Source organism: Taeniopygia guttata, chromosome 1A (assembly GCF_048771995.1).
Source record: "Taeniopygia guttata chromosome 1A, bTaeGut7.mat, whole genome shotgun sequence".
Classification (NCBI taxonomy): Eukaryota; Metazoa; Chordata; class Aves; order Passeriformes; family Estrildidae; genus Taeniopygia; species Taeniopygia guttata.
The window spans coordinates 16126226-16144922 of record NC_133025.1 but is presented as its reverse complement, the minus strand read 5'-3'; the positions used below and the strand labels follow the sequence as shown (position 1 = coordinate 16144922).

At 43.5% G+C, this 18697-nt stretch overlaps 1 protein-coding gene across 1 annotated transcript; it reads right to left on the bottom strand.

Moving 5' to 3' along the window:
- Positions 1-3536: 3536 nt before the first annotated feature.
- LOC116806634 (uncharacterized) lies at positions 3537-11179 on the bottom strand. The gene is made up of 2 exons (XM_072920306.1): positions 10797-11179; positions 3537-5289 (listed from the first exon to the last, which is right to left on the bottom strand). The coding sequence occupies exon 2, from the start codon at positions 5278-5280 to the stop codon at positions 3955-3957; it is 1326 nt and encodes a 441-aa protein (XP_072776407.1). The 5' UTR covers positions 5281-5289; positions 10797-11179; the 3' UTR covers positions 3537-3954.
- Between the last annotated feature and the right edge of the window lie 7518 nt (positions 11180-18697).

The following is an 18697-nucleotide window of genomic DNA, read 5'->3' as shown; positions in this document are numbered from 1 at the left end:
GTATCAAAACTAAATAAAAAAAATTCTAAATTTTTGTTAAAGGGAAATTCTTACTTAAACTAGAAATCAAATATTTTTCCATGCTGTCTAAACTTTTTCCTCAGTTTCTAAAATATTCTTGTAATTTTTATTTTAAATTTTTCACAACTTTATACCAAAATAAGATTGTTTAGAATAAGGCAAAAACACTTTGTACAAATATTTTGAGACTGAAATAAGATGAATTAAGATTAGGCTGTGTGCCTAAATCATCCCATGTATCACATTCAAACACTCTCTTATCTTCTGAGAGGAAGATAATAAATATTTTTCTATTTAACAGTTAATATTTCAGGAATATAATAACTTTTGGATTCTAACTATTGAGTGCCCATATAAGTTACTTACTTATATGTTACTCCTTCCAGGCCACATGCAAGCTGAAGCTAAAATCAGATCTTTACTGCATCAGATTTTCAGAACGCAGAATATACATTGAGAAATCTTTCTGAGAGATCTTTCTGAGAGATCTTTCCAAGCTGATCAGAAAAATATTTTCACATTTGTATGTCAGTAGCACCAGCCAGTTTACAAATGAGACTTATTTGTAAACGGATATTGATACTGTAATGAAATTTCTTCCTAGTAAATTTATTTTATTGACTTCAATATAAAGGAAAAGAAGAGCAGCTGACAAAAGAATCTTACATGCTAAATATAAAGATGTCTTCAAAAAAAAGCTTAAAATAATTTCAGATATTCCTTCTTAAAAGCAAGATTCCACATATTGGACTTTGACAGATTGTAATTATTAATATTATTATTATATGTAGAAATAACTGCCTCATGAAAACAGATGATGTGTAGAATGAATTCAAAGCTATGAAAGACAGACAGCAATATAAAAAGCCTCCCCAGACACTATACAGTGATTTTAGAACTGGAGTTGAAAGACTCATAGGAATTTTCTCCTAAATGAAAAGTTACACAAATCAGCCATTACTGAAGTTTTCTGTGTCTTATGAGAACTGTATGTGATTTTCTCAAATGAAGGGAAAGAAACCACAATTCTTTCCAGTTTTAAGGACAATGTGGTGCATTAAGAAGGGCAATCAAGAAAGACCAGTGAATGAGTGAAGAGTAAAAATGTTTCAAAAAAAAGGAACTTGAGAAGAAACACAGACACATATTTCTAAAAATAAATACTGATAGATGCAGATGTCTTGATAATATTCAATTATGAATTGTTTTTGCTTTCTTACAAAACAAGTTAAGAGAATGTTCTGTGCCAGACTAACGAGATTTAATTCTTTTCCTTGTCTTACCAGCAAATGGGCTGAAATAGCCTAATTTCTCTCTCACAAAGCTATCACATTCATTATTTCTTTTCATCTTTTAGTGAATTGTCATAGTCATGGATATGAATGTAGAGATATATACTAAAGTTTGTGCAGACAGGAGTCTTTTCACATATGCCTACAGTATGATTTTTTCTTCTTTTGAGATTGAACGTGAAAGGTTTTATTTAAGTAAGCAGAAGAATATTACCAAAACTGGAATTGATCAGGTCATCAAGTTCTTGCTATAGAATGTCTGAAACATTTTATTTATTTATAAATATCTGCTGCCGCATCATACTGTCTGCACAGATTACACAAGACTGAATACAAAGATTTCCTCCACAAATTTTTATCCCCCAAGTGATATTTAGAAGGTATGTAGAGAAAGAAAATGTGTAGTAATTTTCACATTATTTACAAAAAAGAAAAAAAAATAGGTGCTAATCAGAATTTCCATGTCCTAAGTATATTGGAACAATATTGTCATCTTCCACCCTGGAAAATGGAGATTTTCATAGATGTAGTGGATTTTCATCTTTCAAAAGAAGAAAGACTTTACAAATTGCAAAAGCATCCCAGAGATAATACACATAGAATTGCCTTTTAAACTGAAATATTCACCATCAGCAAGAACACCCTGTGACATTGGAAGGATTTCTATCCCTAATCTTCCTATCTGATAGCAGATTAGTGTGGTTTGCATCTCCATGTGTAAATTTTCTTCATGTTTGGCAATTATTGGTCATATAGCAGAAACACTTCAAAGGTGTCTGGCCAAACACTGGGCCCTTTGAGATGCTGACAAACTACTTGCAGAAGTTATTAAGAGCTGGATACATTGTCAGACAGTTAACACATTGTCAGGTACTTTACTCACAAAGAAAACCCCACTATAGTTAGAATCTAATTAAATCTAATTATTTTCTGAAATCACAACAAAATCTCAACTCCTCAGAGGTAAGTGCTGTTCATTATTTGGATAATAAATACTGCAGCTGTCAAAAGGATTAAAAAGAAAATCTTAGAATTTCATATCTGAAACAAATGTGCAGCTTGATTCAAATGTACCTACTTTAATAGATGCAAATTAAGTTATAGTTAATGGCTATTAATAAGGAAGTGATTTTTTCTAAATGTAAAGTTGGAGCTTATAGTTTCTTTTGTGTAAGAGTATGGTCTGATATCTTTATTGAACATGAAAACCTGGTATTGGCTGTAATGGATCTTCATCTCCTTTGGTCAGGTGCATGATACAGCAGATTTCAAGTTCAAATAATCTTTTAGTCAACTATCACATTATTGTGAGCTGGTACTACTCTGACAGATGTATCTGCTCCGTTGGCATCCATTTAACATCTAATAGAAATGTTTCCATTTCACTACCTGATTCCAAGGACAAGGTAAAGAGTGCTCTGGAAGTTGGCCTTTCTGCATAGTCCTTTTATATATGTTTTGACAGATATTGGTGTGATAATTTCTTCTATAGTCTCCATGATTCATCTTGAAAACCATTGGAATGGTGGCCCCTCTGTAGAGGATATAACATTTGAAACAAAGAAATCATGGGGCAGTGAGAAAGGGCAAGGTGGATAGCTGAACTGGTAGTGTCTGCCAGCATCTAAGTGGTTATATCTCTCCCAGAATATGAGGTAGGTTTTGGAATAAAAGCAAAGGAAAGCATTATGACACTTCTGTGGGTCCTGTAGCCTTGGCTTTTGGAAAATATGCTCCAAAATGTGTGAATTTTTAATATCTAATATGTGTACAGAACCTTGTTGCATTAACTAGAAATGATAAAGAAATGGCTAGCAGTGACATAAGTGCTCCATGGGGGACTTAGGCATAAATATGGTAATATCACTATCGAAATTCCAACCAGCCAATTGGAAAATGGATTTTGAAAAACAGCATTCAGCCTGTGATAATTGCAGCTTAAATCCTTAACGCTTCAGGAGAATTCATACTCCATTAAATTAAGTACTCTACAGAAGCAGACTTCAGAAGCCTGATGCGGCTTTCGGGGGTCACTTGCAGCCGTCCCCCGTTCCTCCCCGGCCCCCCGGGACCCCTTCGGCTAGCTGTCCCCTCAGGGGACCGGGGTTTGCCGCGGTCCCGCTGCACTGGGCTTACCAGACAGCGGCTGGGTCTGCACGGTCCGAGCGGCTGTGCGCCTCGGTCGCCGCAAGGAGTCGAGATAAAGAGACAAAGAGAGGTCAGTTGTATGCAGTCCAGAAAGATTGTATTGCCTGAACAGTTGCAGGGACAAAAGACGCTGGGCTATAGCCCAGATACAGTTTTATACAGCAAAATTAAGAGATAAGGTCTAAACAATAAAGACAGTGTTCAGCATGGGCTCATCAGAACCACCCCAGGGGTCAGGTCCAATGGGAACTGCTCAGGGGTGGGGAGAAGGGGGTTTACAGAAAGGTGCTGAAGCGAAACTTTCCCGAAACAATGGGGCATACATAAATGTATCTTTCCCTCATACCTAAATGTATCTTTTCCTCAGCTTCCAAATCCCAAGGCCTTTCTAAATCCCTTCCTCCACACTACCACGCTAGCGTGATAGCAACATCTCCCTCTTTTTTACTTAATAAGATGAACGGTGCTTTGGGAGAAGGTAAAACTGCGGCTTTTAAACTGCGGTGTCTTTCTGCTTGTCGTCTTCCCACCAATCGCTCTCCGTGACGGCAGCAGCAATGAGAACAGGTGCGGAAGCCTTAGGCTTCGAGGTGATGACCTTGGAGATTATTCGCTTAAGAATCCCAAATGCTAACAAAACTAAAAACAGTGCAACTAGAAAGTAAAAGATGTCTTTTAAAAGAGACACTGCCCACCCAGAAAGGTCCCAGTCTTTGAACAGATCTTTAAACCAATCCTCATTTTCTTGCTTCACACTCCCAATGAGGCTTCTCATTTCCTGAATGGACGAGTGGACACTCTGGCCTTTAGATGACAGATCAAAACAACACAAACCATCAAACTCTTTACATCCATGACCATGTGCCAACAGCAGGAAATCAATAGCTGCCCGATTTTGGAGGGTAGCCTTTCTGGTTATTTCCTCGTCTTCTAGGAGGTCACTCAGGGCTGTTGATGTTAAATTTGCCTGCTTCGTCACCCAGCATTCTAGATTGCCTAATTCACTCAATGCTTTTGCTGCCGCAACCCATGGTAAAAACACAGAGACAGCAACTCTTTTGGATTTTGCCCAATGGTAAATTTCTGCATCACAATGTTCATCAAATTGACTTGCACTTCGCTTAGTAATTTTTTTCTCACCTTTTGCTCGCCCGATTGGAATTTGGGTCATGTTGGGGGAAGCAAGGGTCAGATGCCCGAAAGTGCATGGACCTCCAATAAGACGAGAGGGGATTCCTGGGTATGCTCTGTCCCCACAGATAAGAAACACTCCTTTGTCCAGCTTGCGGGGACGGAAATCAGTGGTGGATGCAGATTTCAGCTTATAGACAGCTGTGCACCATTGACCCGCCCTGAATTCCACCTTGTACTGTTTGACTTGCTCATATAGTTTTACTTCTTTGGTTGGGGAAAAATCAAATTGAATGCAATATTCAGCTTTTGCAGAGCCCAGGAGTTCTAATTCCTGGGGCTCTCCCTCAGCAGAGGGCAAGTCTAGGATCCACTTTTGCCACAAAATGAGGGGGTTTTGCACTGGTATTTTCCCTACTCCAGGTATTTTATTTTCATTCACCTGCTTTTGCAAGCGGACCAGACTGATTGGAAACTCATCCCCCTTACTTGGAACCCCTACTAAACATGTGGACATCGGATTTTCTGCTGAGGCAGTAGACAAACACATGTGATCTTGTTTCAAGGCTTGGGCGAGTGTGACCCACACATTTTTCTTGGGCTGTGGAACAATCCACGCGTCCACCGTGCACGGGTAGATGGCCATTGTCTGGAACCAAACGATGAGCAGGAATGTGGAAATTGACATTCTGCTAGTCTGAAAGAAAGATAAAATCATATAACAAGGTAAACTAACTCTGAAAAAGGTACAATTTGCTCTGCCAGTATAAAGGAAAACAGGGATTAGGGGTCTCCTCCTTCCTTGCGGCGTTTTGTGTCTGACGCAACTGCGTTTTCTGTGGGATTCCCCTGAGCATCAGGGGGGTTACTTTGTGGTGGACTCACTCTCCGTTCGGCAGTATATGGTCTGACCCATTTCTTAGGAATCCACCTGAGTCCAGAGGGTGTGGATACGCACGCATACCCCCGTCCCCAAGTGATAAGCTGGTGTGGACCCTGGATTTCTCCAGAGTCTGGATCCCTAATTAACACTGGAGGTCTCTCTTCGGGTCTGAGCTGTTGATGTTGTTTAAAATGACGCAGGACTGGGGGTTCAGGCCTATCAAAAGAACAATTTAAGAAGTTAATGGTGAAAAGGGCTTTGCAGAGCCTCATCTGCGGAGATAGGACCTGGATATCTCCCCGCTGGCGAAGGAGGACCTTTTTTAAGGTCTGATGTGTTCTTTCTATCACAGCCTGGCCGGTGGGGGAGTGTGCAATTCCTGTCCGATGGTTCACTCCCCACTCTTGTAAAAACTCACCAAACGCTCTGGAAATATAGGCTGGGCCATTATCTGTCTTGATGGTTGTGGGGACCCCTAAGGCTGCAAATGCCTGCATAAGATGTTTTTTGGCATCTGCAGTTTTTTGTCCAGTGTGGGCTGAGGCAAAGACTGCTCCGGAGAAAGTATCTACTGAAACATGTACATGTTGGAACCTCCCGAACTCCTGTATATGTGTGATGTCAGTTTGCCACACTTCACAACTGCGGAGTCCCCTGGGATTTATTCCTGAACTTACAGTTGGTAAAGTGGACTCCTGACACTGGGGGCAAGCAGCCACAATTGCATTGGCTTGGTCACGCCGCAGTTGGAATTGGCGGACCAATCCCGGGGCATTTTGATGAAACAATTGATGGCTTACCTTGGCCTGTTCGAGGATGTTTGGTTGGCCAGCCAGCTGCAGAGGAGCAGCCAGTGCATCTGCTCTACGATTACCTTCAGCTATAAAACCTGGAAGATCTGTGTGTGATCTCACATGCATTACGAAAAAAGGCTGCTCTCGGTGTGAAACTAGAAAGATTAGTTTTGAGAGCAAACTGAATATCACTGGGTTGGAAACCTCTTTGAGCACTGCATGTTCTGCCCTGGACACCACACCTGCTACATATGCTGAATCTGTAACTATATTAATTGGTTCTGAAAACTTTTCAAAGGCCCTGACAACAGCGTCCAGCTCAGCAACCTGTGGGGAGCCCTCCACAACCTTTACATCAGCTTCCCACTGCTGAGTCTGGGGGTCTTTCCATGTGATCACAGATTTGTGGGACCCTCCCGACGCGTCTGTGAAAACTGTCAGTGCTTTCAGTGGTTCACTGCTCTGGATACTTTTTGGGATCAAGTGAAACTCTGTTTCAAACAATCTGTGGCCTGGATGGTTGATGAGAATTTGTCCAGTGAAACTGTCTAGGGAGAATTGCAAGTTTTCATTGGTCTGAAACAGGTGCTCGAGTATTTCCTTAGAGAGTCTCCCTGTGGATATTTTGATAGGGAGATGAATGCATGCGAAGTCACACCCTGCCAACACCTGCAAGCGAGCTCTGGCCCTCATGATCAGCTGGGCCATCAACTCTTGTGGCTTGGTGATACTTTTGGACAACTGATGACCAAGGAACACCCACTCTATAATTAAGAGGGGATCCCGATGGTCTGTGTCCCATTGAAAGATCAACCCATGGAGGTGTGGCAACTTACCAAGGATGATGAATCGGAAAGGCAAGCCCTCACGACACCTGTGGGCCTGTCTGTCTGCTAGGGTGGACTGAATTTTCTCCAAAGCAGCCCTGGCCTCCTGGGTCAGGGCCCTCGGGGAGTCTAACTCTTCCCCCCCTTTTAATAAATTGAAGATGGGGGACAACTCTCCCGTGGTGAGCCCCAGCCAGGGTCTGACCCAATTTAGAGACCCACAAAGCTGGTGGAGGTCTCTTAATGTTTTTGGATCATCATTTATCATTGGTTTCTGGGGTGTGATGGTTCTGTTACCAATTTCAAGGCCCAGATACTTCCAAGGCGGCAGGTGCTGCACCTTTTCCTTTTGCAACTCAAATCCAGCCGCCGACAAGGCTGAGATAGTGTCCTCCAATGCCTTTGCAAGTACGTTGTCACTGTTGGCACAAACAAGGACATCATCCATGTAATGATACAAAATGCAATCCTTCCACTTGGCACGGACTGGGGACAGAACTCTGGCCACATACCACTGGCAGATGGTGGGAGAGCATTTGAGACCCTGAGGAAGAACTGTCCAATGGTAGCGTTTCATGGGAGCCGCTCTGTTAAGAGAGGGCTCGGAAAAGGCAAAGCATGGTGCATCATCTGGGTGTAGGGGAATTTGGAAGAAGCAGTCTTTGATATCAAGCACTGCCAATTTCCAATTTTGGGGAAGCATAGATGGGGAAGGCATTCCTGGTTGAAGAGATCCCATGTCCTCAATGACGTTATTAATTTTTCTCAGATCGTGGAGGAGCCGCCACTTGTCTTTCCCCGGTTTCTTGATAACAAACACCGGAGAATTCCAAGGGCTCTGGGTTTCTACTATATGTCCTTTTGCCAATTCCTCTTTCACAATTTGAGAGAGCGCTCTTGTCTTTTCTGTAGACAGCGGCCACTGGTCTACCCAGACGGGAGTATCTGTGAGCCACTTAAGTTTTTGGGTAGGGCGCTCCTAAGTGGCCCCACCTAAAAATCCTGGGGGCTTGGTAGTTCTAACTTCGCCCCCCATTGGGACATGGCATCTCTTCCCCAGAGGGTGAATTTTGAATCCAGAACAAATGGGCGTAGAGATGCTGATTGCCCATTCGGTCCCTTGATTTGGACCACATTTTTGGACTGTTGTGCTACTTTTGGACCTCCCACACCTATAACTGGGTGGCCTACATTTTCCAACTCCCATTGCTTTGGCCATTTTTGAGGAGGAATGACTGTCACATCTGCCCCGGTGTCCATCATCCCTTGAAGGAGTACAGAATGGCCCTCGCTCTGGAGGCCACACCACACAAGGGGTTTCTCCTCTCCCAGCGTCTCGGTGTAAAAGACTGAGAGGGCATGATCATCACACAAAAGACGGGGCACTGGAATGGCCTGCGCAATGATCTGTCCCTCCGCCAGGAAGAGAGGAGGGTGGACACAGCGTGCCATGAGATAGAAGGTCCTGGGATCGAGTGTAACAATGCCAGGAGGGATTTCTATCTCCTTAGGAGTGTACTTTGTGTCCCCAATGACAAGGTACTTGCAGTTTAGTAGATCATTCCGTCTGCGAGTTTCGCAGTCCCGAATGCGGGGCAGGAGCTCTGCTGTGGCTGTGATGAAATGCCAGTCCTGATTAGAAAAATGAACAGGTTTAGTGAGTCTCAATCGGTAAGGTTCGGTCTTATCAGTGGTGTAAGCTTGGCTGCTGACACTAGGTACAATGTGGTGAACAGCAGCTCTGGCCACAACACCTTGGCCCACCCCATTTGTGTCATCACGCGGGATAGGACCGCGCTCCCCAATCAGTTTTTTTGCTGATTGGAGACCTCCCCCGCCCCCGTTTTCCCCCTCAGAGGGCACTGGCCTATGAGATGTCCCTCCTGGTTACAGAAATAGCATCGGCGTTTGGGTGCAGGAGGCTTGGCAGCCCTTGGTGTTTTTGGGGTTACCATTGCCTCTGCAATCACTTTCCCCCGTGGTTTCATTACTGAGTCCCTTGTCATTAGTGTAGCTTTTCTCGTGCACTCCTCAATGAGCTGATCGAGTGTGGGTGGAGGCGATGCTGGAAGGGCCAGGATGACTCGCTGACAGGCTTCATTTGCATTTGTGGTGACAATTTCTAGTGTGAGCTGATCTTGGAGCTCTGGATTCTGCACCCTTTTCTCGACTGAAGCTCTCACTCGATCCACAAAATCCATGAATGGCTCTGCAACAGACTGCTTCAAATCGATATAAGAAATGACAGGTTCTTTAGAAGGCATGTTAAAAAATGCACGTTCTGCTGCATCCCTGGACAGGTCTAACACTGGTCTGGGAATGCCTGCTGCTTGCTTCTCAGCTTGGCTCCAATCACCCTCACCCACTAGATGTTCTAAGGTGATTTCCTCATCCTCTATATCTGTGGAATGGGTTGAACTCTGCAAAATTTCTGGAAGGAGGTCTCCTGCAAGCCTTCTCCAAGTTCTTTCCCACAATCTAAATTCAGATTGAGGGAGCAAACAGCTGAAAAGACGTTTCAAATCAGCAGGGACAAAAGTTTTGGAACTTAGAGTAGCTTTTAAAATGCTCTTAAAAAATTCACTCCTTTCTCCAAATTCACGTTTTGTTTTGCAGAGTTCCCTGATACTGTCGTATGAAAGGGGTTCCCATTTAGGGTTTTGTCCTCTCGCATTATAAACAACTGGGGCCATGAACAGAGGATCGGTGTCTGTGACCAGTTTCTGTTTCCCGGAGCCGACAGTCCCGGAGCCGGCAGCTCCGGCTCTGCCGTTGCCGAGGGAACCAGGAGCGAGAGGGGGGGCGGCTTGTGTGGGAGTGGCCGCAGCTGGAGGGACCGTGTGGAGCAGGGCAGGGGCGGGGGCAGGGGGTGGTGACGGAGCTGCGAGGGGAGGAGCTGAGGGCTGGACTGTGGGCTGAATCGCCGCAAGGGAGGAGGGATTGGGATTGGGGACGGGCAAAGGGAGGGACACGAGGGCTGGGGGTGTGTTCTGGGCTGGCACGGGGAGCAAGGAATTCTGGGATGGAGAAGGGAATGTCCCGATGCCGCCTCCATCTTGTGGTGGCTGCACGAGGGGGTTGGGGGGTGCAAAGCAAGGATTTTGAGCTGCGGGAGCGGAATCAGGAGATGGAGAAGGGTCAGGAACTGAATCTACATCTGCGCGGTTAGTTTTTTCAAAGCCGGGGACGTGGGGGGTTGCAGGGGACGCGATGTGACCCTTTTCTCTTCCCCGGGCGTCCCGAGTGTCTGCACTCTCTTTCACAAAGTCATAAACGAACAAAAAGATTCTCATAAAACCTTCTTTCACTGAGGGATCTCCTGCCTTTGTCCTTTCACTCAACACTGCACCCACACGCTTCCAAAACTGTCTTTCATTCACATCTTGCTCTGTTACCTCCGAAAAACTTACAGATACCCATTTAACAAACTTTTTCACCAGACTCTCAGGAAGTTTTGCACCTGCTCTCTGCAGGGGTTCTTGAACTTGTTTATAAATCTCTTTCTGCTGTGTAGTCAGCGTAACACCCATCGCTGGCTGCACAGCAAAGTCTCACCCAGCTGCTACAGTAAAAACCCCAAAGTTCTAAAGACCCGGCGGAGCTCCCGACACGCCTGCGCGCTGACGTGTCCCCCCTTGGGCACACGGGAGCCTGACTCCAGTCTCCTGGCTGGACCCTTCCCGCCAGTACCGAGACTTACCCACCGCCGTTCTTCAGAAAACACACTGCAGCAACGGTTCCCGACTCCGCAAACAGTCTTCCGGGTGTTTGGAAGGTCCCGTTCGCATCCACGGGCACAGCGCCGGACAGAAATCGGTGCCTGTCCCCGCAGCGGCAGTCCTGCCGGGCTTGTGTGGAAGGGCGAGTGCCCACACCACCAGCGCGGTCCGAGAGCTTCTCCCCGCGGAGCTGACAGCCTGCGTGGCGATTTTTTCGCACCGCTCGCCGCTCTGTCGCTCGCGGCGACACCGATCGCAGTGTCCGGAAAAGCTCTCAACCGGTGCACTGCCCGCGGCGGCCGTGGCGTGTTCGCTCAGACCGGTGCAATGCCCCACGGTGGTGCGCCACTTGCGGCTTTCGGGGGTCACTTGCAGCCGTCCCCCGTTCCTCCCCGGCCCCCCGGGACCCCTTCGGCTAGCTGTCCCCTCAGGGGACCGGGGTTTGCCGCGGTCCCGCTGCACTGGGCTTACCAGACAGCGGCTGGGTCTGCACGGTCCGAGCGGCTGTGCGCCTCGGTCGCCGCAAGGAGTCGAGATAAAGAGACAAAGAGAGGTCAGTTGTATGCAGTCCAGAAAGATTGTATTGCCTGAACAGTTGCAGGGACAAAAGACGCTGGGCTATAGCCCAGATACAGTTTTATACAGCAAAATTAAGAGATAAGGTCTAAACAATAAAGACAGTGTTCAGCATGGGCTCATCAGAACCACCCCAGGGGTCAGGTCCAATGGGAACTGCTCAGGGGTGGGGAGAAGGGGGTTTACAGAAAGGTGCTGAAGCGAAACTTTCCCGAAACAATGGGGCATACATAAATGTATCTTTCCCTCATACCTAAATGTATCTTTTCCTCAGCTTCCAAATCCCAAGGCCTTTCTAAATCCCTTCCTCCACACTACCACGCTAGCGTGATAGCAACACCTGATATTTAAGAAACATAAGCAAAGAGGAGACTGGACTTAAATACAGGATTTTCTAAAAGATGTTCCAAGAGTTGTTCCAAAGAGCAGCTGCCAAGCAAATGCAATTGTTGAAGTTCTTTGCCAGCCCAGTTCTGGGTACATGAAGCCTTAAAACAGAATCACGTACAAGCAGAGCATGCACACCTTTTCAAAATAATATGATGCCTTCTGTGTGACCTTGATATGCATGGAAGCATGGATGTATTGTTCATAGTTGGGGTGTTTTTGCATGTGTTGCTCAGCAACAAAATACTTCACTCAAAAGAAAATATTATAGTGTTAATAACGATAAATAATAGATAGGAATGGAGGTATTCAGTTTTAGGATTATAGTTCCAGACTCTCTAGACTTACATAAGAAAGTATTTGCTTGCTTATTTATCTTCATTTAAATAAAACCAAGAAACTTAGCGTTTATTTTCTGGTGTTTTCATTTTGAGCTTCGCTGTTCCAAATATTGTCTTAGTCTGAAGAGTACAAAATGGCAGATTCCCAGGAAGATAATCTGGGATTTGCACACGTGTCCAATGCAATGCCCAATGTCTTGTCAAGTCCTCAGCTTTCTGGCATTTGCTTCTTCACAGACTTTCTGTTCCAGTTTTTTAAAGTTACTATGCCATATAGGGATGACATTCTAGCTAGACCTACTTGCAAACTGTAACTTTTGAGAGTTTAAATCTCCACTTACCATTCAATTTATTCTTTTTTAAACCTCATCAAACTTCCTAGTCTAAGAGACACCTAATTAAACTTCCCTGCAGCTTCATCCTGGCTAGCATATTTTAAATAGCACTTCTGTATGAATTGCTGAAAAGCTAGTTTATTTTATATCAAAATTGCTTCATGCATTCCAGCATAACAAGTAGAGAAAAGATCCCATCTTCACTTGGATCAGATCTGCTTTTTTTAAAAAATAATGGTTTGAATTCTTAAAGAAAGAAGTACCTACGTGGTACATGTGTGGAAAATGGTTTGATTAAACAGATATTCAGGAGAAGTTTCATCTGACTTATATTGTACATCTACCAGGCAAACACCAACACTGAGCTATGCCTCTGAAGTCTTTTTATAGTCAACATAAAAAAGGCAATTCTGAGTTATTATTCCTCTTATCACAAGGAAGACATTTAAACTGGGTCATATTAATTACACTCTAAAAGTTCCCACTTCTCAACATTCATAATAAAAGGAGTCTAGACAACTGGCTCAGAGGTATATGTCTGCATTCCAGACTTCCAAAACTAGGCATCAGGAGTCAAATTTGTGTTTAAAAGTCAGAAAATGAGATAATTAATCAAATATGTTGATTCTGTCTGTCCAATGCGCAGATTTTATAGGTGGTCTTTTGTCCTGGTCTCAAGCAACTCCTATCCACATTAAAACAGTGTTGCAATTGCAACTTCTATAGCATGGATTTCTGTTCCAGCTCCTTAGGGAAATGAGATTAAATTGGATGTTTACAAGAACATACCATTTTGTAATCCGGCAGTCTTTTCTTTTTATGAAGTTACACTTTTAGATACTTGAGCAGGAAAGTTAAACTAAAGAAAGAAGGGTTAACAGTGATTATATTAAATATATTAAATATATCCCTTTTTTTTTTTTTTTTTTTTTTGTGGGAGGGGTGGGAAATCTTTCCTTAAATTGCTATTTTATCTGTTTGAATAGGTGATTAAGAGAGTGGCATCTTCAACAAAAGGGAAAAGAATGAACTTATCTACTTTCCATATTTGTGATAGAAAAGGGTGACACCATTTTCCCATTTTCATGCCCTTGTATATACAGGTAAACTCTCCTAGTCCAGACTTCTCTGTCAACAAGATCTAAAAAACCCAAAACACAAACCCTTGAAAGATACAAAAGGTCACGTGAAGTGGAAACCTCAGTACCTGCCTATATCTCAGGGTGAGAGGGTGAGCAGGTAGAGGGTATGGGGGTGGTGGACTTTATCAGAATGGAATTAAATCCTTAGGCTGAAAAAAATACCTAAATCTTGCTTTGGCTGCATGGAAGACATTAGGGCTATGTTTTCTCTCTCTATTCCACAACAAACACCTTAATATATATACTATCATATGCCATTTGGATTTTAGGAGCCACAAGAGTAGAAGGAAGGAGTGCTTGTAAAATTCTAGAAGTGTCCTCTCTTATTACTCTACTAATCTCCTCACCTGCCAAATTGGAAGTAACGTAACTAGACCTGGCATATGCTAACAGAGGAGAAGCATTATTTGATGAAAAGTACGTAGGAACTTTCTAGATGAGGAATAGGATGTGCATGGCAAGGAGATGGAAATATCTCCCCTGTATAATTATTTTGCCTTACAAAAGGAGGTAGTTCAGACATAACCTTTTGGGGTTTTGTTTGGTTGTTTTCTCTAATCTATTTTCCTGTCCACCAGGCAACACAAGTGCAAGGATTGGATGGGACCATATCTCCCACATTAGGTGCCTAATCTGGCCAATGAAGGAAACCAAGATTTCGGGGTATTTTGCAGGGTGCTCTAATGAACAGTGTCAGACAGAGGTTCTGGATTTCAAAACCTGGGATGCAGAGAATGTTCTGAGTCTGCTCCCAGGCCTGTTGCCAGGGAGCTATCAACCCATCAAGTTTATCTGCATAGGCTGAGTGTGGAACGCTGGCACAATGCCAGACATGGAATCCAAATTACAACTTCCAAGGAGTAAGCATCTTGTCTGTCTCACTCTCAGGATAGCCCTAGCAGAGCCTCAGCCCCATTGTTCATGTATGAATCCCTTCACAATGAATTGTTAGGCCCAGATCCCTGTATCACCTTTAAAACTAAAGGAACTTCCTGCTGAGTGGTATCTGACAGAGTATATAAAGAACATATTGGGATTACACAGAATTTATTAAGATGTGTTTCAAGGAGGAAACAAAGGTGGGGAAAAGAGAAGTATTTATGTGATTTGAGAAGAAACGAGTATGGGAAATAGAGGATGTAAGGGAATAGAAGAGTACATTTGCAGGTAAGCAGGAGCTGGTCAGTACACTTTCTGGTCATGCCCTGATCCTGATCACTGCCCTCTGTCATGTCTCTGTTAAATTCCTTAAGTTGTGTTCTAGGAAGGGGCTCTCCACTCCATGACCACATGTGCTTATGGGTCTGTGGTGTCAACTGGAGTGAATGCAGGTGTGCAAGCGAGTGTGGGGTCACTAGTGAAGATCAAGCTGAATGAGCCAGCAGGGAGTGGCTCAGGATTAAGGGGGTGTGTGGTTGGGCTGGCATCTGAGAAGGCTGGGATCCAAAACTGCAACTGGTCCTGCTGGGTAGATGAGCCCATTAGCTGCTTTGAATCTTGCAAATTTTCCCTCTAACAGACTTCCTGCTCAGAAAAAAGATGGAAGTAGGATGAGCCATTGTTCTCTGTGAGTGCTCTGTGTTTCTATTCTTTGTGTGGACTGATGTATAAATATGTGTATATTTATTCTATATAGTGTAAACTGCCTATCAGGAATAAGCACGCAGCCTCTTTGGAAACACTGTGAGACTGAGACAGAGTTAAAGGTCTTTTCCAACCTAAATGCTTCTATGATGCTATGAAATCATGTCTTAGAGATGGCCATAGAAAACCTGAGCTGTGCAAGAGGAGGTTCCCAACCACACCCCATCAGGTAATTCCAGATGCAATTATTTGTTTGATACTAGAAACAGTGGACTGGCTGTCCCTGAAAAGCCAGCGTTGAATGGGTAATAGAATTTCATGTTGGTGAGTAAGTGTAACTACTTAGCTACACAAAGAAACCGTCAGTCAAAAGTCCAGTCTTCAACCATTGAATGACCCTAGGGAAGGCTTTTTAAATTGTTAAATAAGTTTGGCCATGTATAAGATAGCTTTATGGGAAAACATTGAATAGATATTGATAAAGAAGTTGGTAATCTAAGTGAGAAGGGTGATATCTCTGCACTGGATTAGAACAAAAGGAAATGAGATTAGTTTTCATACTTTCAAGAGAGGTTAACTACAAAACACACACAGAATTTCAATAGGTTTTGGCACTATAACACTATTAAAGATATTTCAGACTATTTCCGAGTGATCCAGGGTAACCTAATTCACTGATTTTAGCAGTGGAAACTGGTTCTAGATATAATATTTTTCTAATAATTCTTTCATTGCATCAAAATATTTATGAATATAAAAAATATCTAACAATGCAACATATAAACTGCATTTCAGTTCTGTACTTTGTAACATCTCATATACAAAATAAAAGGAGACACCATAATGGCATGTCTTAATCAGTGCATTGTGTTTTGCAGATGGGCTGGGAAATTTTTCTGGTTAATATTTTTTTTTCTTCATTGTCTGATACATATTTTGATTGGTTTGATGTAAATTTCAAAGAGGAAAAAGAAGCCGAAATAAGAATTTTATATTAGGACATGAAATGACTTTCAAAATTTTTTTTCTTAAAAAGAACAAACTTTTTTGTTTCCTGCTTTGACAGGTTTTTAATCTCTTTGTATCACTGAAAAGGTTGCCAGAAAAAGGATGGACTAAAAGCCAACACTAAGTGACACTTACACAGTACAAAAGAGAGAGTTGTCTGGTCCTCAAAACTGATTATTTAAAATCTATTTTCCAGAAGATCTGATAAACTGAATTTCCACAACCTGAAATGGACTATTACATAAAGATATCCCCAGGCACTGCTTATAGTCAACAAATCAAACAGATCAGAGCTTTTATCAAATTTGATCAACAAGCTGTAATCTCTTTAAAAATTTTCCAAACATGTTTAAGCATTTTTGCAAGCCCTATATAGTCTTACAGTACATGACCTTCTGTTTCTCTCCTTTTTCTTTGTAAAGAACTTAATTCAATTTGTCTGCTTAAAAGAACAATCTTGTAATACAAAAGTAGCCCAGATTAGGAATTCTCTGGGACTCCAGCATCTAGAATCACTATTTGAGCCATAAGAGACAGTGAAATGATGAAAGTCATAAAAAAGAGAAATTGCCAACTGCCAAATTACTTCTTGACTCTCTTTTTCTCTTTTTTCCTGGGTTATATAGGATATATATGTCACATGTCACATGTCACATGTCACATGACCACATTGCCCATCTGTCAGTCTAACTTGTGATTTCCATTTAAATTTTAAACAGAGGTGAATACATTTTGTAAGGGGATAAGAGAGGTTTAACTTGAGAGAAAGGCAGGCAAAACTTGGCTATTGTCAATCCCCATTGGAAGCAAGTGACTGAGCAAGTGGAACCTGCAGCTGTCAGATCAATCAGCACGCAGGAAAGTCAGACACAGCCATGGCACAGCTCCGACTCCTTCCCAGGTGACAGAGCAGAACACTGTGAAGGGCGCTTTGGGGCGAGGAGTGCAAGATGAGTTTAAATGCCCAGGGGGCACCAGGGACATAAAGGTGCTGCTTAGGGGCAGTGATGCAAAGCATCAGAATCTTTGCCTGAGAAAATTTGGGGTCAGTATTATGGGTTGGTCTAGGAGACATAACAAAAACAGAAAACAAAAACAGTAGAGATCTGTTCTTTCTGAAACTTTTAAAAATAATATTATTTCCCTTTTTCCTTCATGTGTAGATTTGGAAAACTCTTTAGGGCTATTTCTTCTTAAAAATACTGGATTTTTCTGTGTCCTGTAGCAGCAAGACTTGCTTCTCCCTTCATTGGCATAACTGAGATAAACACTAAATATAGTACAATTAATCAGTTATGCCAAAGATAATTTTGGTTTAGTGTGGGTCTACCAGGCAGTGCACAGAAGTGCCCCTAAAAGCTGATATATCTGAATGTCATACTGCTATGCAAAAATACTGTCTTGTGTTTCAAAAACTGATACACTGGGGACCCCTACATCAAAGTGTCTCATGAGGTGTAAACACATACCATATTGTGAGTCACACTTCTACTTTGGTTGCTGGTGTTCTGATTCAATTCTTCGTCATAGATATGCCACTGTAGAGCATATAGGCATGTATTTTTCCACTGTACTAAATAATAGGAGATTCATATTTGTGGAAAATAGCAGAATTAGAAAGTATATCTGGTATACTACACAAAAAATATCTTTGATACAAAGGTCGGCAGCTGCTTCTTTATAATCTCACTTGTCAGAAGATGCTGTATTTCTTTCCCTCTGCAATTTTAGTACTGCTGTTCAATGAACTCATAAAAAGGTACTTTCATCATCTGTAAGAAATTTATTATTCACCTGATTCCATTTCATAGTGCCATATCCTCTCCTCTCCTCTCCTCTCCTCTCCTCTCCTCTCCTCTCCTCTCCTCTCCTCTCCTCTCCTCTCCTCTCCTCTCCTCTCCTCTCCTCTCCTCTCCTCTCCTCTCCTCTCCTCTCCTCTCCTCTCCTCTCCTCTCCTCTCCTCTCCTCTCCTCTCCTCTCCTCTCCTCTCCTCTCCTCTCCTCTCTCCTCTCCTCTCCTCTCCTCTCCTCTCCTCTCCTCTCCTCTCCTCTCCTCTCCTCTCCTCTCCTCTCCTCTCCTCTCCTCTCCTCTCCTCTCCTCTCCTCTCCTCTCCTCTCCTCTCCTCTCCTCTCCTCTCCTCTCCTCTCCTCTCCTCTCCTCTCCTCTCCTCTCCTCTCCTCTCCTCTCCTCTCCTCTCCTCTCCTCTCCTCTCCTCTCCTCTCCTCTCCTCTCCTCTCCTCTCCTCTCCTCTCCTCTCCTCTCCTCTCCTCTCCTCTCCTCTCCTCTCCTCTCCTCTCCTCTCCTCTCCTCTCCTCTCCTCTCCTCTCCTCTCCTCTCCTCTCCTCTCCTCTCCTCTCCTCTCCTCTCCTCTCCTCTCCTCTCCTCTCCTCTCCTCTCCTCTCCTCTCCTCTCCTCTCCTCTCCTCTCCTCTCCTCTCCTCTCCTCTCCTCTCCTCTCCTCTCCTCTCCTCTCCTCTCCTCTCCTCTCCTCTCCTCTCCTCTCCTCTCCT